General features: G+C 35.4%; 1 protein-coding gene across 1 annotated transcript; it reads right to left on the bottom strand.

Annotated features, from left to right (window-relative positions):
* Nucleotides 1-2,557, bottom strand: LOC146750351 (angiopoietin-2-like). The gene is made up of 4 exons (XM_085495378.1): nt 2,524-2,557; nt 2,096-2,290; nt 1,398-1,953; nt 1-1,083 (listed from the first exon to the last, which is right to left on the bottom strand). Exons 1-4 carry the CDS (start codon nt 2,555-2,557, stop codon nt 960-962), a joined length of 909 nt encoding a protein of 302 aa, XP_085351504.1. The 3' UTR covers nt 1-959.
* Nucleotides 2,558-26,654: the final 24,097 nt, after the last annotated feature.

Genomic DNA, 26,654 nt, shown 5'->3' with positions numbered 1-26,654 from the left:
TTATTTCACACTCACAACACATTGGATATATTTTTATTACAAGTTCGTGATTAATGTTCATTATTTACAGATATATTTATGAATGGTTGATCCCTAAATTTGCACATTATTTTTGATTGGTAAAGAATCAACATCAACACAAAACCCTGTATTGACAGACGTTGTTTGCTTAGTTACATTTTCAATTTACTAATGGACACACTGCCGTCTGTAACAGGCACAGGTTTATGTCCTAAGCTCTTAAACGCATCTCTCATCCGCACAGTTAAAGTATCGCACGTGGGTTACGATCCACTACAAGTAATTTTCGCCATAGTCTAGCACAGAACACATCGTGATATTTGATTTATTGTCTAAAAGAGGTTATACAGTTCTCATTTGTTCGTTTCAATCGTCCTCGCCTTGAAACATAGCTCCTTACTTTGCTTGACGGATCTTTAGCCAAGTATACACGTGATTTATATGACTTAGAGCTGACTTATACTTAGAGCTGGATAACTATGGCAACCTCATGTAGTAGTTTATACTGCTGCTACTTATGGGTTGCATTGATACATATTCTGTATTCATGGTATAGATTTGTTCATATTGTGTTTTTAGTTTTAACTAGTACTCTAGGTGTTGAGCAGATGCTTGCTTTTGATTCTAAACTTGTTTGCTTTAACATTTCCTCAAGCAACTGATGTGTTGAATTTCGCCCAAAAAAGTTGTGTATTTTCGAATAAGTCAGTAACATTTCACTCATTGTTGTCATTGCAGGAAATAACAAGTGTTTCTCGTGAATTTGTGTACTGCCGATATATAGTCAAACATAGATAAAAGTGTAGAAACATAATATTATCTGTATAGTGTGGGACTAATCTCGCATCTATCTGTCATTGATAGTATGACATATGTTCCGTCATGTATCGTGTACCACCAAGTATTGCTGAAGGAATGTTACGTCACTACTCTGATTTTTAGGGTTTGCTCCGAAGTTTCATCTGTGTGGCTTTAAGTGAATACGATGAATTGTGCCATGTGGTCCAGAAAATACCTGTCCCCGGCACCACTGTATCACCCTCATCGAGATTGTAGTATTTTCTGTGAAGAGAAAAAAATGTCACAGAAAACTATTAGAATCACGGACAGCATAGTTGGGAAACATTAAGTGAATTTTAGTTTACATTGTCCTTCTTTTAAAACTAAAATATTGTAAAGGACTGTAAAATATACACTATGTAATCATATTTATATTTTGAAATACACACCATGTGTTTATATTTCTTGCAAGCGGCCGACATGCCCAAGTATTTATATTCACTAGGTTACTAGGTGTAATAAATCTAAATATAAGTTAGAGACGCGACCATCAAATGTATATCTGTTCTACTAGTGGAGTCAGCAATATTATTTACCCATTTAAGTTTGTATAAGCACAGTCAGAACCAGGTGACGATATAAACCACCATCCTCCACAATAATTCGATGCACACGTCGGTGCCCCTGGGTCCAGATATGTCGAAAAATCCCCCGAAACATGGGAAACAAACGGATCGTCTATCGAGTCGTCGTCAATAGCGATATCGCTGTCTACTTTTACAAGAGGATTGTTGAAATGAAAGTTATTGGTAATAGCTTCTACGTAAAATTCTTCGTATAAAACATAACGGGTATTCATATCCCAGTCTTCAAGTTCAATGAGTAGTTGCGTGGTACCGAGGTTCCGAGAAAGGGCACTTATGTAGTTGTTTCCCAGCCATAGTTCCCCTTCCAATGAACCGAATCCTACGACATAAGCCTCGAACGATACGTTGAAATTGACACTGCCGTCGTAACGTCTCTGTAACACAATCCACCCTCCCGTACCCGTCTCCAGATCACAGTATACCTTGAAATTACCAGTCTCAGTAGTTCTGACTCCATACACACCGGAGTCCGTGGCACCCAAATTTTGAATATCGGCACAAGACTCTAAGAGGGTAATATAAATATAGGGAAATTATCATTTACATGTGTGGATCGGTCACATAGTGGCAATGCGCTCTGCCGTACGTCTGTTAACTTATATTAGTCTATATTTGTTGATAAATCGTTATTGAGAAACTTCTCGTACCTGGACATATACTACTAGCTGGAATACAGAGTTTTGTTAGTTTATTCTCACCAACACAGTCCGACCCAGCGCCCTCTACTGTCGGATTTGAGCACTCTCTTATTCTTTCCCGCGTCGCCACACACTGCCATGCAGGCGTGCCTGGTGGCAGTACGCATACCGTCCAACCAGTCCATTCTGTCCAACCACCGTCCCCTGTGTAAATAGAAGGAGAAAGACTGATATAATATATACCTTCTCTATAGTGGTAAAGCTCTGCAATATTCATCGATGTAATTAAAGGTGTGAGCCAAAGACACTAGAGTCTTTCTTTGAACATCAACGCCCTGGAGTAAGTATCAATACCACACGTTTTCTCAAGCACTAGTTGCGAATAACTCACTGGCATTTCTATTCCAAGCAATACATTGTATCGCATAAACACATACTTACGATCTGAGCAGTGTTTTCCGTAAAACCCATCCGTACAATTGCATGTGTATCCGTTTCCATGACAATGGGATATACACAATCCGCCGTTTTGGCACGTGTTCATGTCGCACATCAATTTTCTAGATCGCTGTAAATAAAATATATGCCTTTACTGTCCATAATACAATCGATAGATAACATACAAAGCAATAATTGAACGAAGAACATTGTATACACGAACGAAATTATACCGAGTACCACCAACTTAGCATAAAAATCATCGTACAAGTAAGTATATATTGTATATATTTCTAGTGCATGTGTGTGGTTGGTGGGATAGGGTTTGACGTTTGGTTCGAAGGTTGTGGATGTCCGTACTAAATATTTATTTGTTCCGAGCCTCTGGTCCATGCAATAGAAAATATTGGTTGGATAGGGCCACATTTCCTGATTTGTATTATATATTGTAGAGATATAGATACCTAATCACACTGCTTATAACACTGAAGTGTCATAATATATTGGATAAATCATGTTATGTAATCACTGTGTATATTACATAGATTTGGTTGAGTATATGATTGAATTGCTATTATAATATCCATAAATCATTTCTGATTCATCCCCTAGACTATACATACACTCCATTTTATTTACAGTGCGTCTAGACAAAGGGCTTTTATCTGGATACATCGATTATATTCTAGCTAAATGGATGTTTAAATAATTCAAAAGCAACAATTTAAAGAGTCTTGTGTCAAATGGTGACCTAATATGCGTGCATATAAAACTCCCTCACGATGTAGATTATTTTACCCTGTATTTCATTTATGTGTAGGGTTTCCTTTTTGGGTTGGCTTACTCGAACTTGAAACAAAATTATTTATTATTTTAGTTTAAACGTCAAGCCAATTACAAGTTTAAGGGTTTATTGTTATCATAAAGCAACAGCAAAAAAGGTAATACGGTTACACTCATGTGGCTCAAAATGGCGATGATTTGAGAGTATATGTGTTACGGCGTAATCCATTTCACCCTCCTTCATATTAATGACGTTTGAATAATTAATTTAACAATAATACCGTCATTGGTACGTGCACATGTAAATCAGATTTGTCACATACCTCGAAATTAATTCCTCAAAATTATTTAAAAGATATAACTAATATGTTATCTTAAATACCACCACTATTTATATTAATTAATTTGGGTTTGGTAACATGTTACAAGCCGAGGATGAAATCTAATTGAACAATTAGTTTACATATCGCCTGGGTTGAGATAACATACACTTTAAAATGTTGCAAATAACGTAATTGGTAATTGATCTTGTGAATCCATTATTAGTTTGTTATTGTGTTTCTTAAGCAGCCCTGTTGTCACAATAAGACCGACCAAATTCAAGTCCCTTACAATGGTCACAGTACTGCCGTTTATTTGACAATATGTGTCACCTTGTTACCGACATATGTAAGGGTACCAAGGTCCCTACAGTGGAAACTCCCCCTCCTGTAAATTAACAAAAGAGAAAGTCATTTTTGATGATATATAATCCACAATCAAAATGTCAGATCATTTGGTTGAGCAGTTCGTGAGAAATATCTTATTTTTTCTGTTAATTTAATGTTACCAACTATAATTAATTAGTCACATTGTAATGTACTTCCTGTACAGACGCTGTAAACCAATTGTGATATCAATACGGTAAGTGGCTGGAATTGTTTGAAGCAGTTGTGAAAAATATAAATGTAAGCAGAATCACATAACTGGTTGTAGTTATGGGTAATAATATTGAAAATGTTAGACTAATGTTTTTCATCAAGCAAAAGTGCTGGAAAGTTTTGTTTTACAGTCAACTGTCCTTGACCCAAATAATGATGAAGAATTAGATCCTCCAAGGTTGTTACATGCTATATTAATCGTACGTAATAGTACTCACGAGAAAATATATCGAACATGTTTGATATTCAAGATGGCGACCAAATCATATGACAAAGTTTCATTCATAGATACTAATTTATGGAAATCAGAACAATAAATTCGTGAACATTTTTCACTGAATTGGACATTGTTTATCACTGGGTGAAGATTGCTTTTTGTTGAAGGGATTGTGGCATTGTGTTGCCAAGGGTGACATCAGCGGTAGAAATCAGGAAAAATCTATTCTTAATATGTGAAACTGAATATCCATAATATGCACTGTACATATTAACTTTTTTACAAAATAATTTTTCAGTTTGTCCGGAACGTTCAAATTTAAATTGCCCTCACACAATTGCTGTTTACTGGTATTTCACTTGAAATATTTCACTATAAATAAATATAACTATCCAGGCTTTTAGATTCTCAAGGATGTTTTTCTATAAATTCAAAGCCGGTCAGTATTTCACACTTCGGATGTCATTGTCCGAGAATGCAAAACTGAAAAAATAAGCCTAGAAGTTCGTTTGTTCTTAAAGAGAGCGTCAACAAAATTTCAGATCCATTGACAAAAACTTTGAGAGCTAATTAAATTTCAATACTTCCAACCAAGCAGAAATCACGAACAGAGATAATGCCCGTTTTATAAAAGTTACGTTTATCGTCCATATTCTCTGCAACTAAATGCCAATTTTCATCACATTCCGACACTTGGTGGTGTTCAATCGTCACGTAAAATAATAAAATAAGAATATTTACAATTAGAGGCAAACGGACGAAAAATCGTTACAACCTTGCGTGAAAACTGCCTTGGCGTCGTGTTATTAAAGAAAATGAAGCGACAAGCGAGGCACTACAGCTGCACAAAGGCTTAATTTATAGCATTATTACCAGTAACGAAATGCACAGAGCACAGTAGTTGATCTCAATGGACTCCACTTTCAGATTATTATGTTCAGTCTTTCAAAGAATTTTTTTAGTTTCTGAAAATAAAAACATGGCGCAAAGTTCACGTGACCGTTAAGCTTTTTTTCGTCAAATGGGTAGCGCATATAAAAATAATTATTCAAAAAAAAATGCCCAGATCTCAGAAAAGGTTCAAAATAACCACTTTCTTTTTAACTTCAACCGATGATGGCTGACGAACCAGTTGACCAATCAAAATTTTAAAATTGATCATTAAGCTTTGTTTGAACTGAGGATCTACAAAGGCAACAAAAACAACAGAAAAGGTAAAATACACAAACTGCAAACAATTTTTCATGTCAACAGAATTTCCATGATGTATGTATATTTATGATTTCCCATACTAACTAGGCAGCTTCCATAGTAACCACTATTTCAAAAATGCACGTTTGGCAAGAAAATAACAAAATTGTACTCTTACTGTTGCAGTGAAATGTTTTCTACGGAGCAACGGTATTGCTAAAACACCAAAATACACTATAGTATGACCACCACACTAGTACACACAATGGACAGTCACTGGACCATAATGTTGGCAATAACAAGATTAATGTCCCTTTCTTGTCCTTGATCCTAAATTATATAATACAACGTAACAATAACATTTTAAATTGTTGTCATGGTAACCTGAGTTGAAGATTTTTGTTTAAGTTGAATGGATTGGCAAATAACTGCGTTACTACGGTAACAGAACTACCGAAGTGTTTGTAGTGCGTTACATTGATACAATTTTAACTGATACAAAAACATACTCATAACTTTATGTTCGTCTTGTATATAATGTGCGCGTTTGATATTTATAATGGATATATATAATATTGGATATTTATTAATCATTCATTATCATTAATCATTCTACTGGTAGCTATATCGGAAATGATACTATACGCACATTGATTTTTACAATAGTGAATTCACATTGTGCGCATGCGCCAATAAATCACACAATATGTTTTACGTGCAACATGTATTACATGTATTACTGCGTAATAATCATTCGTGAAACACGTTGATTCCAAACCTTATGTTTTGATAACTGGTTTAAATATATATGTAATATATAATATAATTATCATATATTGTTATACATCTGTCACCGTAACGCCATAAGTTGCAGCATGCCGTAATTATATAAGGAAATGCGAATTCAAAATATGGAATGATTTCGCGTGTAAGCGCATAAAAACAAACATGGCTGCCCCCAGAGTTTCACCGGACTCCACACATAGAAGTTCACTGATTCTGTTCTAAGCTTTTTGGATTCCGGCATTCCCATGATGTATCCTTGGAAGGAAAAGTTGTATAATAATAAGGTTATTACGAGGATACCTCAAAGTATGCACTCAAACAGTACGCTGCGCGTCGGTCGACGCTCCTGCTATTACCAGCAACTGTCTTCGTGCATACTTTGAGGTATCTTCGTAATAACCTCATATTATTCGCTTGTTTATATACTTCCGTTAATGTAATATCAAAAGCAAAGATAAGGTAAGATAAATAGTATTGGTGCTTGGAAGTGTATGTTGGTTAACACATTCATGTAACTTCTGGTCACCGTGGCATACATTTGATGAAATACTGTAATACGCATGCACAGTGAATCTTCTGGTACATACAATGTATTTGCATATAATTAAGTTTGTTCACTTCTTTTTAGATCGTATATGAGATAATATTTACACGTCCATTGTGGTTCGGATATAACTACCCACGACCAGCTGAATGCAGATGCACAAATGTTATGCCTTCGTCACTTTTATGTTGATAACAATACATCGGGAAGTCTATCAGTAGCACTGAATAGATTCAGTGTTCCATAAACAGCTTCATAAAGACAATGTGTAACGCGCCTGTGGATGGTAATAATGATTTACCAAATGATTCCCGCATTTGACGAGTCGTCACTCAGGTGGTCGTATTGTTATTGTTCGAATCATAGGCGAGTGCTAATAGGAACGTTCAACGTATGATTACTGGTCACTGTGCGTCCAATTGTACCACTATCTACCGCGGCGTTTTAAACAGCATCAGATTAATTGAAAAGTATATGTAAATCGTGTTAAGTAATTAACTTTCTCTTAGAAAAGAATTCACTTTAACACTAATGGAAAAATATTAAATAATAGTTGTACATTCGTTGGAAAGATTTTGCCTATTTATTTAATCAACCAATCCCAAAAGATAGTAGTTTATTGACTTATACATTAATTATAATTCAATGTGATTAATGAATTGTCTGTATCCAAATAGGAATATATTTGTTGGCCGTTAATTTTTGGTGTAATGTAATGTAACATATACATGTTCCTGGGCACACGTTAAAATAGATGGATGCTGTATCTCTTTGACATTTCGGTTTCGCATTCTTCGGATTCGCAATTACATATCACCAGAAGCATTGCAGGATGAATGGTGAAATTTAGAAAACAAACCTTGAAAGTTGCACGTGATCTAACTCTCTATTTTTCGGGACATTCTCTGGCCTATTGTTCTAGTGCGGGTCTTTCTCTTGATAAAACCCTGTTGACAGGCGCATTGTCTTAATAATGCCTGCCCGCCACGGAGTCAATTTGAGACCGTGACTGCCTGCCGTCTGTGCCTATCATATATTTATAAAAATACAAAACTCATGGTACTAGATTCGCCTCTCAAAGCTAAAAGTCTAACATCCTAAGTTGTCCTTCAATCTACCAGGAATTTGATACTAGTGGTCGGTTTTTTAACCTCACCACGTTCAAAATGTAGTCATAAGTATTCATAAGTTGATTATACAATGTAACGTCGTCCTTCTGCGATATTTTTAATAAATGAATGTTATGGAAGCCTGAAACATGTGTGAACATTGATATCAACATCGCCAGCGCATTGTAACGTGATTTGGATTTTGGATCATACAAACTAATACTGGGGATTCGTTGAATATCGTCAGATTTATTTTCAATCGTATGAATTACTGGATGGCAGATTGGCAGCTTATCGAAACTAGTAGACGATCTCACACATCAAGACAGTTGTCAGGTACATTGAAGTGTCTATTACGTGAAATACATCCCAAGTATTTTATTATAAACTGGTTTTATAAAATATTACGCGATCGTGACGTCTCAGTAATATATAGGTTGATTTGAGAGTTATCTATTTTGAAGACTCCATTAAACTGAAGAATCTCAATATGTTCGTGATACATAGCCCGTTTTTTGTCGAATAGCAAATGGTTAGATCTAATCACAATGACGGTAACATATATATATATATATATATATATATATATATATGTATATGTGTGATTATTGGTTGAAGGCGCGCCTTTAAAATGATTTTATTGTATAGGATATACATTAGTTACGACGTTATTGGTGTGGGCGATATATATCATAAACCTTCAGACACCGACAAAGCAAGCATGATTGCATGTGACAATTATGATTGAATATTCATTATGAGCTAGACGACTAAAAACTTACAATATATAATTCTATTTGGAATGCAGTCATGCATGTAAAATAATATCCTTGTCTACAGGGTTGCCATTAAATAGCACGCTGCGACCGACAATTCGTTTTAATAGACTAAACTATGATGACAGTTACTAAGGCAGGGAATTGGGATTTTCCCGAAGGGGCTTTTAGCGTTTTAATCATCTTACTGCGTTATTGCATTAGGAGAAAAATGCGATTGTTTTATAAAATGTATAGCCGAACAATAGCTCCTATGGTTAAATTTGAAATTTAAAGAAAGAAGGTGAAGATAAGAATGAATATATCTTTGTTGATGCTACATATTTCATTTGACCTTTCACCCTCTTTCATTCAAGATCGGAAACACTATTAAGAGCTATTTCGAATTAAACTTATTTACCTTTTTATATCCAGGCATTTTTTGCTTCAAATGAAATCTTTTAACAACACGATATAACAATGAAAAAAAGTACAACGGTATTTTGCTTTTAAAATTGCATTACACATCTGTGGTTCCTACCCACATTTGTATATATTATTAAAATCCTAGCTTTCGCTACAAACTCTAGTAATTATAAACCACTAGATAAACAAACTCCTTGTAAGTGAAATCAAGAATGAATGATAACCATCGAGCTTTTGTATGGAATATACCATGTTGATATAAAGACAGATTACTAATAGGTAAAATTAATCTTTTTTTTTAAGTTTCACGTCTGACATTTTGAACCGAGTTGTATCGTTTTAAATAAAATTGCCATGTTCTTGTTTACTTAATCATCAGAACAGTTTACATTTTGTTAATACTCCAAGTATGAAAAACAGACAAACAAGAGTTGGATTTATGTCTTGTCATAGTAAACAGAATTGTAATCGATATCAATTTTCTCAAAAACAAAATTATACTTTTCATCGTTTATGTATAAACTTGCAAATCATTCAAATATTTTACCAAGAGCATATTTGCATTTTTATTCTCGTATTTCGAGTGGTTTGTTTAGTAAATTCGAATGTGCCTATGGAAATATATAAGCATCTATACCTGAAAAAGTTTACATTATCAACAGCAAAGAACTATGTAACAACAATACGTATGTCATTCAAAAGTTAATCTTTGACGTATGTTATGCTTTTGTTCGCGATGACACCGTACCGTCATAAACATACGAATATACTCTCTCCTGTATACTGTACACACACACTATATAGATTGTGTGCATTTACCATTGCATCGATCTAGGTTTAATAAAACAATTATGGATACAAGCCCACCAACAACATAAATATTTCTCGCCCATAAATTCACAAACGAGCAATGTTGTACAATATTACCTTCTATTCACAAGAGTTTTAATAATGGAAAATCTGATGATAATATATATAGAGAGATTACATTGGGTAAGGCTTAACTCATATTAGCTTGTCGTTTTAGTTAAATAAGATGGATAGTCATTAGTATTACCATGGGTTATGAAAGAGTCGACCTTTTCATCATGTTTGCAATTGTTGTTTCCATTTTGCTATTATGCTACGGCAGTGATAAGATGGTTATTTACTGATTTTGTAGAATGCTATATTTGACATATAATCTGCAATCACCTTTCATGGAAGCTCACCACACATCATGGTAGGATTATTTATGATAATCCATTGTTCGGTTGGGGAAAATAAAAAAAAGGGTTCATATAAACTGGGTCAGACACTAATTTTTCATTTTTTTTTCAAATGAAACCCCTGTTCAGATGATCATTAAACGCGAATTACAATAATTATAAACACATACTATATAGACACGAGTCTTACGTAATTATTTAAGTGTAAGGACGTTGTACTTATGTTCTAACCATACACGCTAAGCACGATAAAACAGAACACATGCAATAGAAATATATATTTTATCTTACTATGAAATAAACATAATTATAAAATGGTGCCAAACACTTTCCAATATCTATCAATATTATAACAGTCTTGGGTTTCATATCCTGATCATGACAGGTGAAATAAGATTATATTTCTATAATAGCATTCACCACGAGGGAGATGAAATGATTACAAAACAACTGACAAATAAGATGAGACACTTCATAACATTAATTAATAGATGCATCGTAATCGGTGTGGGATACTTGATGAGAAGAGTAGACTTTTCACAACAACAGAATCAAATGCCCAAAGTATAAATTACTAAAGATGAGTATTAGGAATAGATTGAACAATTTAACGACATCCACCAAAACGAGAAGTAATGAATATATTATGTAAGACATTCGATTCTTTAATGATGCCGCTGTCGACTTCCTACACTTGCTGAAATGTTTTTATAAATATTATATATACAAATATATATATTAATAAAACATGATATCTTGCGACTGAATATTATTTATGAATAATACACAATATTGGATATTTACCAGATACTTCATTAAACGGGATGAAATAAATTGAGTGAAATGCTCGAGGCCTCTTAAAGTTTGACCCCTTAATATGTTAAACCATCATTCAAAGATTGACAAATGGCAAAGTAAGCGCGTATGTAGCTATTTAGGTTATGTTATTAAGGAAGCAATCTGTGTTTAGACACTCTCTACAATTACTAAGCATGCTAGTACGACAGCATATACATCATCTGAAAGCGTAGGTGAATAAGTGCATATGTCGTACCAATGTTTGTTTAAGGAGAGAAAAAAAATCACTGCCTCTCAGAATGAAAATCACTTCCAGATAGTTTGTGCTGATACGGCTTTTGATGAATATATATTACTTTGTTATATAAGTCTTTATTGACCAATTGTGTTTTGTTCGGAAGAGTGGATGATTAATGTTGGTCTTATGCAAGAGCAGAGGATGTTAACCTCCATGCAGGTTATGTGGGTGGGCGCTGCTTTCCCCATTACAAATATTGTTACTGCAGTGTAGAAATGTGCATGCATAACTAGTAGTTGGTTATGTTTAGTAATAAACTCTGTGGTCCTATGATTCGTTGACCATGCAGCACACTACAGCCATTGACCGTGTAGCACACTACAGCCATTGATTGTGCAGCACACTACCGCCATTGGCCGCACAGCGACAACTACGTACGACGTATGGGTCATGTTTATCATATTCTAATAACACACTGCATCACCAGTAGGAATGTTGCCTGGGGGGGGGGCAATGACAACTCACACTGGCTCACACATGGCCTGACACGGTAAAGAAATGTTTAAAGCAATTTTCTAACTTGAAGCACTTATAAACTTTGTCCGTAAAACGATTCAATCCCTAAACGTACAGAATCTAGTAATAATCAGGATTAGTGTAAAATGCATGCACGTGATGAATGGCAATACATTTAAAAAAACTAGATACCAACATATTTGGTGTATTGCTTCTGTATACCGCTTTTGTTCTGCAATACGGGATGTTGTCTTTAAAACATTTGTCTGTGAAATTGTCCGGGATTCGGCCACATTTACCTGCAAATGTGGGAATGTTGTATTGAATGGAAACGTGAAAATATAATAAAGTTAAACTGTTTAAAATAAGTTTGTTTGGCAATTTAAACAAGCTGTCTCGTAAAAGGAAATTGTCTAGTTAGAAAGAAACTAGATATTCAGTTTACAAATCACGTCTCACGTTTGTGAACACAGATAGATGACCACAAATCAGCAGATAGGCATCTTTAAGCAGTAAGGTAATTCAGCAACTAAGCATGATCTAGTGTCTCTTGTCTTTCGCTCCACAGCTTAACAGCTTATACAGTGCATTACGCTGCATAGTGCCAAGTTATCGTCTCTACTCAAACTAGTATTTTACACCAGCATATACATATCGTTCACAATGGTCAGTTGAGTATCGCGAACTAGAGATATTTTACGCACGAGATTCTTAGGTAGAAATATATGTGATCAAACCAAGACGATGTGAACATTTCTCACGTACATTACATGTAATATACAATAAATATGCAGTTTATAGTAAGAAAAGAGTTCAAATCGAGACAAATTTACTTGTGAAACAAATGAGATGCAAGTGTTGATTCGTCATCTCTTTACATTTAGCCAAACCTACATCGACCTTAATTTTACATTGTGAGTAAGGTCACCTGTCAGCTATATTCAGTAGTGCATATAACAGCACAGTACCTAACATTATATTTAATTGTGTGCTATATACCGAGAAGGCCACTTCGTTTACTAAACCATTAGATTACCAAGAGTACTTTAGCTTAATTTATTTGTTTTTTCCGAAAATGAACGAACGTCGATCGACGTTATTATTCACATAATTGGTGAATTAATTCATCATTTGCAAATAAATACTAACACTTTTAGATATGGATAACACTCCCTTATTTGTGAATAATTTGAAACACATTTATTTTATGACAACAGTTCAAAGAGAAAATCATTTTACACTTATTAAATGATCACATGAACATAATAAATATTTTTATTTTTTTTGCACGTTTTTTCTAAAGTATGCTTACTAAAGCATTATTAGCAAAACACAAATATTTAGTTTGCTGTTCTTTTAAAGGCTACAGTACACTCGTCCAACTCGCCCAGGTTAATCAGGCGGGTGGGCGCTTAGCCGAGCACTCACTCGAGCAAAAGTGTTCGAAAGACACAGAAATGATCATAAAAAATACACATTGTATTGCACGGATGCAATAATTCCCAAAGGCGTTTTTGGTAACGCAATGCAGAAGTCAATTACCGATGTCGAAGTACTATATGTTGGGATAGATTTCAGTGAAAAAAACCGTAATTAGCAATCTTTGAAGGGTAAACTGAATATGGAATGAAGTATTTACCGTCTTTTATGGTTCTTGTTCGTTGTCGAAGCGTAGTTTTCCCTTGGTTACCTTGGTATACGCACTCACAACATACTCATGACAGTTGATATGCACGCTATATTATACGAAGTCAAAAAATGATCAAACACCAGATTTTAAGATATGATAGTTAAATTTGGGACACTATAAAGGGAATATGCGACGTGACCCTGAAAATAGAAATGTACCCAAAGTAGGGGTTGGCGCTTAGTCGGACATGTACGGTAATGAAAATGGTCATGCTGGGCTGCTGTGACTCAGCCTTGGAGGTGGGCGAGCTGCCCTGGAGTCTATGATAACGTTAGTACAAATGAATGTTTTTCATATATTACCATATATTGTTTGCAAATAATGTGGTAATTCTATATTGTAGAAATTTCCAAAAACATTGACAAGGATAAATATATGCCTATACCTTTAAAACTTGTTGGAACGTTATATGCGAACACTTTGCTGTAACAATCATCTGATTATTTCGATTATACACATTTAGCACATTGTAATGTTAACGTTGTTGTTGTTTGTTTGTTTGTTTTTGTAGTTGTTGTTACTGTTATCTGTTACATATAAAAATACACGTAACTGGTTCTACTTTTCAGTGATGATACATTCAATACGAAAGAAAAAACAGCTACAAGCTTGCATCGTACTGCAGAAACATTAGACCAAGTTTACATGTATGGTAATGTAAATCATACCTATACTGCCTATAGTGAGCCCACCTAAGAGCTCATTAGTTCCCGCAATGTACTCATCTATGCATTTTTTAGTTTTTATTCTGTATATATATTTTTTTCATTCTGAAGAAGCGAGTTGATTTTTCATCATATTGTAATGCGTACACATGTTCAAGAAGCTGCTTTGTATTCTTGCCATTGTTTGGAATTTCTCTATTCAGATTCTCATCATCCATTTTTTTAGTATTTCATTCAATTACTATAATTTAGATACTATACTTTATTGATAGCTCTTTCCCTTTTAACGTTACTGTGGAGATAATCCCGGGAGACAATCACTCATCTAGCATTCACCGGAGACACTGTCGGTATGAACTATTCATACAACAAGCTTGGACCATGTTGCTGTCCCGAAAGTACGTGTCATAAATGGAGGGTTTTGAAGTCATACATGATCAATGCACGTTATGAATACACGCGTTATCAATTAGAAAATAACTTGCACTATGTGTATAAGGCAAATGTCACGTAAATTGTTAAACATCAGTGTGCATCATGAGTCAACAAGAATGTCATTACTCAAGAATGGCACACAACTGAACATAGTTATATATTTGAACGATATTGAGTACGTGATATCAAACAGAAATACGTATCATAGTCCTAGGGCGTGTCACGGAGAACCACAAACTCTTTGAAAGAATTCAGTATTGTATATAATGGCATAAATCCAACACACCGTCAAATAAATCCACAGCATATAACAGACAATTTATCAAATACTACAGCGAATTGAACTAGTTAGATCGAAGACTATTAGTTATACACCTGCGTAATACGTAACAGTGGCGAACACTTGCATTTATTGTCAAGAAGTATAAACGCCTGCCATGCAATGAAATTAGCTTTTAGGCATTTTATTTTGTTTATCACCCACCTAAATGACAGTATGTGCATTTAATGACGTATAGTGAGTAATATTTATTCGATTTCAGCATTGTTATTGTGGTTCTTTTATGCCACAGGTAGCTCTGTCACATGTAGAACATATTAAATACGTTTGTAAATTCAAAAATATGTGTTTATGTTTCAAAGTGGCCATTATCTCTGATTAGGTTCTATAGTTTATGTGAGAATATCAAATAACTCCTAGAAGTGAATTTTCAAACCTCACTATCTAAATAGGGGCATGCTTTCTATGTTTTTTTTAAATTATTGAGTAGCCATAATTACGTTGCAAACGCCATGTTAACCCATTGTTACAGGATATTAAAACACATTATCAAAATACTATACAAAGGTTACGTCATGGCTATTTAAAACCATACCTTACTTTTCAATATTTATATACAGTTTTGCAGAACGCTTGGAAATCAATTTGAGTGTTTGCCTAGTACTCTACTCTTGTGACAGAGCTCCTAATCTTTTAACAATGTAAAGAAAAGACTGTCTAAATATTTTTTAAAAAGCAAAAACATTTGTAAGACTCGGATTGGCAACAAACCTGACTCCTGAAATTCGTTTCTTTTTTTGTTTAAGTTAGTTTGGTATAACTTTCCCCTCGAGTGTATCTTTGCCAAATACGATAGACTTTATTATTATGTATGATCACAATATTTACGTGTATGTGGGTAAACCTACCTGATAATGGTTCCTGGATTGTAGAATATAGCCACCCATGTCGATACTTTCAGTTGTCAATTCTGTAAGAAACAATATGCACTCACTGGTTCTTCTGCCATAGCTATACGATAGACATGTATCTACATTTTGGCATTGGCCGTCACATTCCATAATGCTGAAAGATCTAGTGCTGCTAATCTGGTACTCGGCACCCAAAACGCCGTGCAGTGGTTGTACGTGTTCCTCGGTATAAGAACTGGGCCACCACTCCTCTGAACATACTTTCCAGTCTGAGACCACGCTACAGAACGACGTGGCTAATACAGAGAAGCACATCACAGCGATGAAGAATGAGTGTTTCATGTTCAGACGATGTACGAATTACGAAAGCTAGGGATGTCTAGTATTTGTTGCGATATATCAACGACCACTACGGGACGTCCATAGTAGTATCCTTTTGTTCGTTCGAGTGTCGAACGCGCATGCGCAACATACTGGGTCTTAAACGCACTTATTGATTCCAAGCAATCGCAAAATAAGGTTGAATATATGCACGTTAATAAAGTGTGTTTGCCTAAAAATCTACGTCAACTGAATATTAACGACAGCTATATAAATGTTGACTTAAATTCCACTTCCATTAAAAGCTTGACGAACGATACAAGACTAGTTTTATGAGATTGCCGTAGCAGGAAAACCATCGAGGCCATATATCAAACCTCGTCATGTAATTCAAACCTTTTGTTACCTCGTATTGTGATATGAATGGAAATAAAATGGTTCATGCAATTTTATGATGGCACGTTGAATAAGGAATCCTGCGAATCACAAGAGAGAAACCCAATATAATGGAACTACGATTGATGTCGCGAATATAATTACAGAGTAGGTACGCTGTTGACTCGAGATTTGTTTGTGGGAGTAATACTGAATGGGGTAATATGAATAATACATAGTGTTTTCCCGTGTACGTGTCGTTCTTCTCACTGGGTGATGACTCATAGCTAACACACTAGGTTACACTTACAATGATGCAAGTAATGTTAGATGTACAGTTAGTGAACGCATGTGATTTAATCACAGCCGTATAAATATGTCCAACTTAGAACAGAAGTAGATGTGAATGACCTTAAAGATATAATGGACGCGTTATATAATGAAATTTGTAAAACTGGTCAATATTTATAACCCGGTGTTCAAATTTTATACAAGAATTAAACTGCTCATGTCATTCACACCAAATGCCAGAATTAACCCAAAAAGGAGTATGTTTATTTTCGCAGAATTCATTACATATTTTGTTTATGATCGTCTGAAAATAGCAGGTGTGTGGAGATACCATTGACATATTTAAGATAAATCTTCTGTATAATGGTTAACCATCGTCCGAATCGCACGGTCCCGTGTCTTCGACCTATAGGCCTCTACACGATACCGTGCGGGATCGCATAGGCTAATTGCGTATCTTTAGCAGTGAGATCTGATTGGGCGCGTCTCGAAACAAGACGCCTAATCAGCTTGGACGTACCAAATTGTAAAACAAAATTCCACTTCCTGTTTTTGTCGCTATGAAGACATCCTTTCCACACAAAACTGCGCCGCTTGCCTGTACCTGGTGAGGTTTGAGGGCACCAACACCGAAAACTTTCGCAATTTTATCATCACAAATATCACGATTCGTGGGTGCGCCATTTTGTTTAAAATAAAACGCCAAAAGAGGGATTTTAACACGCAAACTGATTGAACAATGATTAGTCACAACTGACTGGGAGCGCTGTTAGAATACGCATATTTGATGGTCGTTCTGCCAAGGTATGTTTAGAGGCTTGGCCGAATAAACTTAGACCTTGGCTGGCGAAGATGATGGTTAACCGGCTATCGGATTTCTTGTGTAAACCTTCGCAAACTGTTAATGTGAAACTATAAAAATGATATAATAAATTACGAGTGATGTACAAAACAAAAAACAATAAAAGATTAAATAAATACCATAAACTTTATAAAATATCTGAGCAATAACGCTGAGAGTTTATAAAATGGTAAATTACTAATGATTTACTAATAAATATTGTTTAGTAAGTCGAGGCACTGAGAGATAAAATAATTTTTAAGGTAGTTTAGTTTAAAAAGGTGAACAAAGATGAAATATGCGTGTTGCATCATGAACATTTGGATATAATGGTAGGGGAATAAAAACAAAATTATTAAGATAGGTATGAAAAAACGGCCTCAGGAAGCTTTTTCCGAGACTCAAGTGTTGTTAGATTAAAATAATTCCATACGCAGCGTAATCGGATGCTGCCTATGACATGTAAGTATGGAAGCATAGACATTTGATAGATTTGCTTTGAACCCGTTCGATCTTCTTGATCAGATAGATCAGATATATCACTTTCATATGTAATGAAATCGCCAAGTGTGTTAAGAATTATAACTGTATAGCAAGTGTGTATACCTGTATATTCAGATATTAATGACGTCAGGGCTAAGATATAATTGTATTAGGACCTGAATGATAAGGTTCGTAAGGTTATCCTTCTCATCGTCCCGACCTGACTTGTTGTGAAGTGAATCTTGAGTACCATTATAGGTAATTTAAAGGTCGGCGGTCGCTGCGCATGTGCAACATTTGTGTTGATAAACATTAATTCTCACACAATACAATGCGCTCTTCTTGACCTTGGCGCGACGTGCACTAATTACCGTCGATTACTCCTGCAATGCCTATCAATCACCAAAGAAATCATCTACTTAAGGCTTGGCAACGTCTCAGTATGTAATTTCGATCTAAATGTGATTACCTTCTTATCAAGTCACCTCCAACACACACACACACACATACCCACACACAAAACACACACCTCAAACTACATAGCATATATTGAAGATTTTTCCATCATGTTAAGATGTCGTGTCGTGTTCTATCCTCGTCACGTTGTAAAACACTGCCCTCTATGAGACACCTGGTGGTTACGAAAAAACGTTGTAAAATGCGCATACATTGTAATAATCAGGAGGTTAAAAAAAAACACTAATCATCGTGTCTTCCTTTCATTACACGGAAACAAACAGACTGTTAGAATTCACATCTAAGAACGAGCACTGCTTAGTCACTTTCTTACATGGTGTTTATTTACGAATATATGCAGATCAAAGTCCTCAAATACATGTCTTCTGTTAGTTTGAATTGTAGTGTAAAATCTATGAGGCTTCACGCAATTTAACCACGTCGCATCATGTGTTTTGTGTGTTCCATACAGTAAAACTAGTTTGAGATGGTTTTTATTTTGTGTCAAAATTTGTTCTGAAAAGAATCTGCTGTGAAAATAAATCTTGTTCTTAACTTTTAGTAGAATTTCAATTAGTATTCCTGTACAGCATCCGTGGAGTTTTGGCAGACACTCGTACCCAGCAGTAAATTGTTGTGATTAGTGTTATTACTTGGTAACTGCCGCACGCCAAGATTTGATACCAATGCACGAAAAGCTACCCGATTGTCTGTGAATAAAACAACGTGTTTATCGATGAAATCACACACTTTGCGTTTTATATATTGAAATTTATTTGTCTTTAACGTCGTGTTGTATCTGACGCTGTGTTGCTATCATTGATAACGCCATCATTGACAGTGACCTCATTTCTCTCTTTTATTGGAGAGAACTGTTTTATTTTAATCAGTAATTGCTACGTGCATGGAAATAAAGAACGTCACCAATGTGAACATTGGTTTCTTCTCTGTAGTAAACAATGACCAGAGGAGGAATCGCTCGTGAGGGCGCACTTCTTTCAACGGAGTTTATTTTATCTCATAACCGATTAAGTCGTGTTGTGAGTATCATCCCGGTAGTTAATTGCTTGAACACGGACATCTGTCCCATATTCGGTGTTCACAGCTTTACTGGTGTTTCCCACGGAGGTATTATTTGAATCATCGAGAATCCTTCTGCACTTTCCTGATCGTTTTCGTTTTTTTCTGATATAGAGCTATAGACAACTTTTATATTGTATCCATTTTGGGTCGGCGTTTTAGGCATTGTTATATACAGAAAACTCGATAATAAATACTTAAGACAAGCAAAAGAATATCCATATCAGTTATCATATATTAAGATATAATTTTAAACACCATGCAAATACTATAATTTTAGAACATACCGTACAACTGAATCGAATGAAATATTCTTACTCAAGAAGTACACAATTAATATATATATATATATATATGTTTCATTTATACGACATGAAATTTAGTTTCACAGATAGTAGTCTTGTTCCGGTACGTCATACAATTGTATACAATCTGCCCGTAACCAGTAAAATATTGCAAACACCTCCTCCAAACACCAGGAAATACTAAAATATTTTAATCATTAGTTTGTACGGTGACCGCATGCGAACAAATTGCGAACGAGGCTACTACACTAATGACATAATCGGACTGAATATCATGGGTACTGGTAACGCACATATAGTGTATTTGTAAATCATCGTCACGTAAAACACACTCCGCATCAATAGCACCATAGTCCGTCCATATGCCACTAAAAAACATAATGCAACTAGACTAAACCACGACTCTTGCGAATTAGAGAGGATACGGGCAAACGAACTGCTGCTGGGAACACGTATGGAGCTTCGCTTAATTCGTTACATATGCGAAATGGTTGTTATATACCACGCCATAACTAAGTTACAGCACATGGCAGGGAAATCTAGAGCTCCTATTGATCAGTTTAATACAGCTGTATCCCGACTCACTGATGAAGAACTCAATGATGATTGATGGTTTAGGCGCATGACGTCTAACGGATAGTTGCTCGACCAAGTAAGTAATTAACCGGCCTGTACGTCTTTCAAGACACAACTCATAACTTGAGACACATATACATATATAGTGAGGTTCGATTGAGGCGCTGAGCTATATCTTGGAGGTCGAAGTGATATCCTCCACACGAATCTCAGACGATCTCTTGTGAGATTGAAATAGATCGATCAGTTGAAACGCCCTCAACTTTATTTGTTATTTTAAAACCGAAAACCACCTTGATATTTGTTCTAACTTGCTTGTATTGAGAGGCAAATACAAGCGGATTCACGCACATATTACAGAAAACTAAAACCACAGAGATGTTATAAAATACGCCATCGAATTCAATGTTTCCACCTAAATTGAAATAAAAAAGCGCAATTTCATTCGGTCCCAAACATAAGGCGTAAGTGATCGAAACAGCAAGTAGGGTCTTATTGCGTTCCTTTGATCCCGTCGTACTGTGGAGTTCTTGTATTGTTCACGAGATTTCAAGGATTTACTAGTTTTGTGCAGCGCCAGCATACAATCATCCCAATAAGCGATAAAATATAGAAAACCGAAGCACAAAATGTACCTGAAACAAAAATTTCCACGCTTTTATACAAAAAATGTTTGACATCAGAGTAGAAAATAATGCACAATATGGCTTTATTGTCCTTTCACTCCCTAAAAAATATCACCCGCTGTTTTTCTCAGATTGTCTTCCATGCAAGTACTAACCACGACCGATTGATCTTTACTTAAGTGATCGGTTGATCACCTAATTACCCATCTATGAAACTTATCGGACATTTATTCAAATTAGAGTCCATTTCATGTTTGGGTATGAATCAAAATTCTAGATCCTTCTGGAGCCGCTACGATATTCAAACGGCCTTTTACGAAATATATATTCACATTTGCGAACTTTTAACTTTTAACACTGATCCAACGCTTCAAACACACTCAAATAAAATGGAGGATTATACCGACGTTAGCGACGACATCGATCGGAAAAAAACATGGCATTGTCAAATGCAACGAAAGTCATCTTTTATTTGTTATGTTTACTGTGGCTTGAATGGTTCCAGTTTAGTTATTTTGCGTAGTGTTTCCGGGAGTGACGATTTGTTTCCACCGGTTCAACCGAACACCAGTATCGCTTGCCCTGGAGACGGGTGATATTTTGTTGACGATCGGGCCAAAGTCATCTAAGCCGTAGCTGTAAATATTCCTCGAAATGTGTCAACATTTTGTACATTATAAGCTGATTTGGACTGGAATAAATTATTTTTTATTTGGAACACATCGCATTTTGCTCCAATATTCTGCGTCGATGCTGTGGCCGGTGATCCTTATACAATTTAAAATCATTCTAGATAATTATGCTCAGTGTTTGATTGAAGCGATGACTGAATAAACTAACCTTGGTTGGCGAAGATGCATCAGGAAGTGTACACATTTGTTGGAAGTGAAACACATATTCAATGTAATGAAAACAATTGTAAAATGCTGTGGAATCCCTTTTGTAAATACAAAAATATACTAGTAATTTTCTATTATTGGTTTATACAAGTGGGCAAAATATAATGTACAGAAAGATTGCCCGTATAGTATCCCTACTCTGAAAAGTAAGCAGCTGACAGTCTGTATAAAAGGGGGCTGTGATTGGCTGTTACTTACGCAATTCCCAAAACTTTAAAAAATAAATACTAGATCAAAATAAAATAAAATAAATATACAAAAAAAAGCGAAAACTAGAATCTTATTTTAATCAGATTGGTCTCGATAATGTAACAACTTGGTAACATTTCCATGTAAACCTGACAACTTTGTAAACACTTTGTTTATCATTTTACGCTTGTTTAGTGGTACAAAGTCGGAGACTATATATCGGCAGTACGCAAATTCACGAGAAACACTTGTTATTTCCTGCAATGACAACAATGAGTGAAATGTTATTCGAAAATACACAACTTTTTTGGGCGAAATGCAACATATCAGTTGCTTGAGGAAAAGTTAAAGCAAACAAGTTTAGGATCAAAAGCGAGCATCTGCTCAACACCTAGAGTACTAGTTAAAACTAAAAACACAATATGAACAAATCTATACCATGAATACAGAATATGTATCAATGCAACCCATAAGTAGCAGCAGTATAAACTACTACATTGGGTTACCATAGTTATCCAGCTCTAAGTATAAGTCAGCTCTAAGTCATATAAATCACGTGTATACTTGGCTAAACATCCGTCAAGCAAAGTAAGGGGCTATGTTTCAAGGCGAGGGCAATTGAAACGAACAAATGAGAATAGTATAACCTCTTTTAGACAATAAATCAAATATCACGATGTGTTCTGTGCTAGACTATGGCGAAAATTACTTGTAGTGGATAGTAAGCAACCCACGTGCGATACATTAACTATGCGGATGAAAGATGCGTTTAAGAGCTTAGAACATAAAACCTGTGCCTGTTACATACGGCAGTGTGTCCATTAGTAAATTGAAAATGTAACTAAGCAAACAAAATCTGTCAGTACAGGGGTTTTGTTTATGTGTTGATGTTAATTCTTTACCAATCAAAAATAATGTGCAAATTTAGGGATCAACCATTCATAAATATATCTGTAAATAACGAACATTAATCACGAACTTGTAATAAAAATATATCCAAGGTGTTGTAAGTGTGAAATAATTACCATAATTGTCAGTATTTAAGTCTTTGTATATGCATATTGACATGAAGATTCTGCATTATTTGTACCAAGTTGTAACTATTCTGCAAGAAATGAAATCATACTTTTGTCCCTGAGGGCGCCAGAAATCTGGTAGCTATATTACATGAATGAAACGTGTCATAATGTACTGATTTTAGATTAATGGTGGGTATGTAAGTGCTAATTATCATACAATTATATATGAATATATATATATGTTCGAGCCTAGCAAGGTGTGATATTATTGGCCCGTTATGTTCAAATAAGTATGAACCACTAATTTGACAGGGAAGTGATACTTATAATGCAGCAAGCTGTTCTAATTGCTGTTGTGGTAGAGTTTTTATATTTCCCTGTCAAATGCATTTATTGGTCCACTGAGAAATCAAAATAATGTTCCCTGTAACTTAGACTCTTTGTTGATCAAGGCATTTTTAAAAATCATGGGTGTTAACTCCCCTCATGTTATGACCCGTTGTTCCCTATAAAATGGTTGCATCTAATATTAAAATAAAGATGGCGGAGTATAGCGTTGATTCATCTCGTTCTACTCTGGATTACTTGGAGCCAATAAAGATCCTAGAAAGTTAGTATTTATATGCCTGTGTTTTTTTTGGTGTTTTTTCACTGTCTTTGACTTTCCCAGTATGTTTGTTGTTATTGACAACAATTCAGTCCTTTGCAAGGCTTCAGTCAATGTTTATTTTCATCGCCATCTCCTCGTCTGGCACTATGTAGCTGGTGTGGTATATTTATCACAGACAGTAGGGCGTTTGTCACATTTAGTGCTCCAAAAACATATTCTCTGTCCATGTTTATTTATATAAATAGATGCAGTTTCTTTGGCTTGAATAACATTCACTGGCTTCGTACATACAGGTATACTGGTTTACCTGTTTCTAGTTGAAATTTAGCCAATCTTATTACCTAAGACAGTTGGACATTTGCCACATGTACTAACACTCGTTTCCAAGTGCCACAGCTTGAAACAAGTAGTCAAATCTGATATTGGCTGGAGCTTTTGTTTATATGGAAATGGACATGGTGAACGGCAAACTAGATGGTCAGAAAGTAATAAAAATAATCACAGGTTTACTCCACTCACCTCACTATGAAGTGAAAGGCTATTTTTAAGGCCATTTATGATGATTTCATGTTTATTATGGAAAATAATTTTAATTATAAACTTCTATGCTCCTGCACCCAATCGTGAGGATCAATCATACATACTACACAACAGGTGTCACTATTACTAAGATAAATGTACTTGTTTTTCATTATATATATATATTATATATTATAGAATTATATATATATATATTGCACAACACATAGAGACTATGGCATGTATTTTAGAACGTTCCATAATGTTTGAATGTCATGAATACGCACTTGGCCACGCACCATAAACAGTCGAAAAAAGTAGTCATAATCAGCAGATGTCACCCAGGAACACATTCGACTACAAACATCGCTCATAGCATACGACTAAATAAAAAAATTACCATATTTAAGAAATATCGAGGTAATTCAACGTTGATGTTTTTTTCCGAGCTCACACAAAACGACTTTATTGCGATATCTTTCACTTCACAAGTATTACAGTTTGAACTATCGATAATTATTCAGTTATTTACCCTTCACGACGCTCGCTTCAATAACTAAATTTGCTTTTGTTGACGATTTTGGGGCATGCTGCAAAGTAAAATTTGGATGAAACCTTGTGGCATTTTTAGCTGCGAGAAAGGGATCGACTATGTCAGCACATCTATGTTTGGTTTAAAAGAGAACAAGGCAATAACCGAGAAATATCATGTCACGGTGCATTCGTTCATCAGCGCAACGAAAAAGTAGATACATATTTTTGCCGATGACTATTGAGACTGTATTAGTGTAGTCATCGTGTTCGATGAATGTCATTTGAAGTCGTCTGCAAATTTATTGGCAAATAGTGAGTAATTCCCATCAATAATTCTCGGTTCGTCTTTCACCGCAAGCGTACAAGAAATAACGTATTCACCTGATCTTTAATTAGCGCATCTATTGTGCAATGACTAATATCATTGGGCCTGGATCTAACCTCGGTTCTTTGATAGCAATTGGAACAATTTAGATAATAAACGATTTTCCGAAATCATTTGGCAAAAAAAGCGAGTGCATTTCATGGTACATATAGCTTCATGTCATTGATGTGTTTACGATGCAACAATACGAACACTTTACCCCGTTTTCTCAGACCAAGACGCGCTATCAGCGCGTGATGCAAATATAATTCCGTCACTGACCGCAAACGTTCACAAAGCGCGAAACGTTCTTCTTTGCCAATTCGGGTTATTATCTTTCATTTAATTATTAAAACAAGCAGGAATGTATAATATTAAGGTCATCACGAGAATTTCTCAAAGTATGCACTTAGGCAGTACGGTAACGCATCGACCTCAGCTACGCGCGGTAGATACTATCACCGTATTGCCTTCGTGCAGTTTTTTTTATTAATAACCTCATAATATTTTAATTTAACCTACATACACAATGTTACCAATGTGAAAAGCATTGGAGAGTTGTTTTGATATGTATACGCATTGTTGTGACGCATTTTGCTGTAATATCCGCAGACAGATAACTAACTGTTCGAATGAAATTGATGCGGTAAATTAAAACTACAGGTGTCATACGAAGGTACAGAGCCCAAGTGATTATAAACTTTACATGATGTAACATGTTCATCATACAGATGTTTATTATATTTTCTAATAATTCGCCCGATTATTGTTAAATTTCATCATGGTGAAGACAAGGGCTTTGGCCGCCAGATCAGAGCTGAAAAAATCGAACATTGGTATCAGTAACGATTTAACAAGCAGACAGCGGGAAACTCTAGCAGAGTTAAGGAGAGATGGTAAAAGGGGCTACTTTAAACGTGGTAAACTTTTATTGAAGATCGCACTTCTCCGTCATCTACAAGTGACACAGTCGCTACGCATTTGACATCGGCATTATCCCCACCAATTCCAGCACCATCACCAGCAATTAATCAGATGGATCGTAGCCAGGCTACCGGGGAACGTGCGAGAACTCGTTCTCAGGTTAAACACAGCGCACCGGTTACTCACGAATAACGGTCAGGCCATGGCTCTCAGAAAGTGAGATTTATTTTGTGGAATGTACAAAAT

The sequence above is a fragment of the Saccoglossus kowalevskii genome, chromosome 1 (assembly GCF_978046115.1).
Source record: "Saccoglossus kowalevskii chromosome 1, keSacKowa6.1, whole genome shotgun sequence".
Lineage (NCBI taxonomy): Eukaryota > Metazoa > Hemichordata > Enteropneusta > Harrimaniidae > Saccoglossus > Saccoglossus kowalevskii.
The sequence above is the reverse complement of the archived record's forward strand: the minus strand, read 5'-3'. Positions and strand labels throughout refer to the sequence as shown.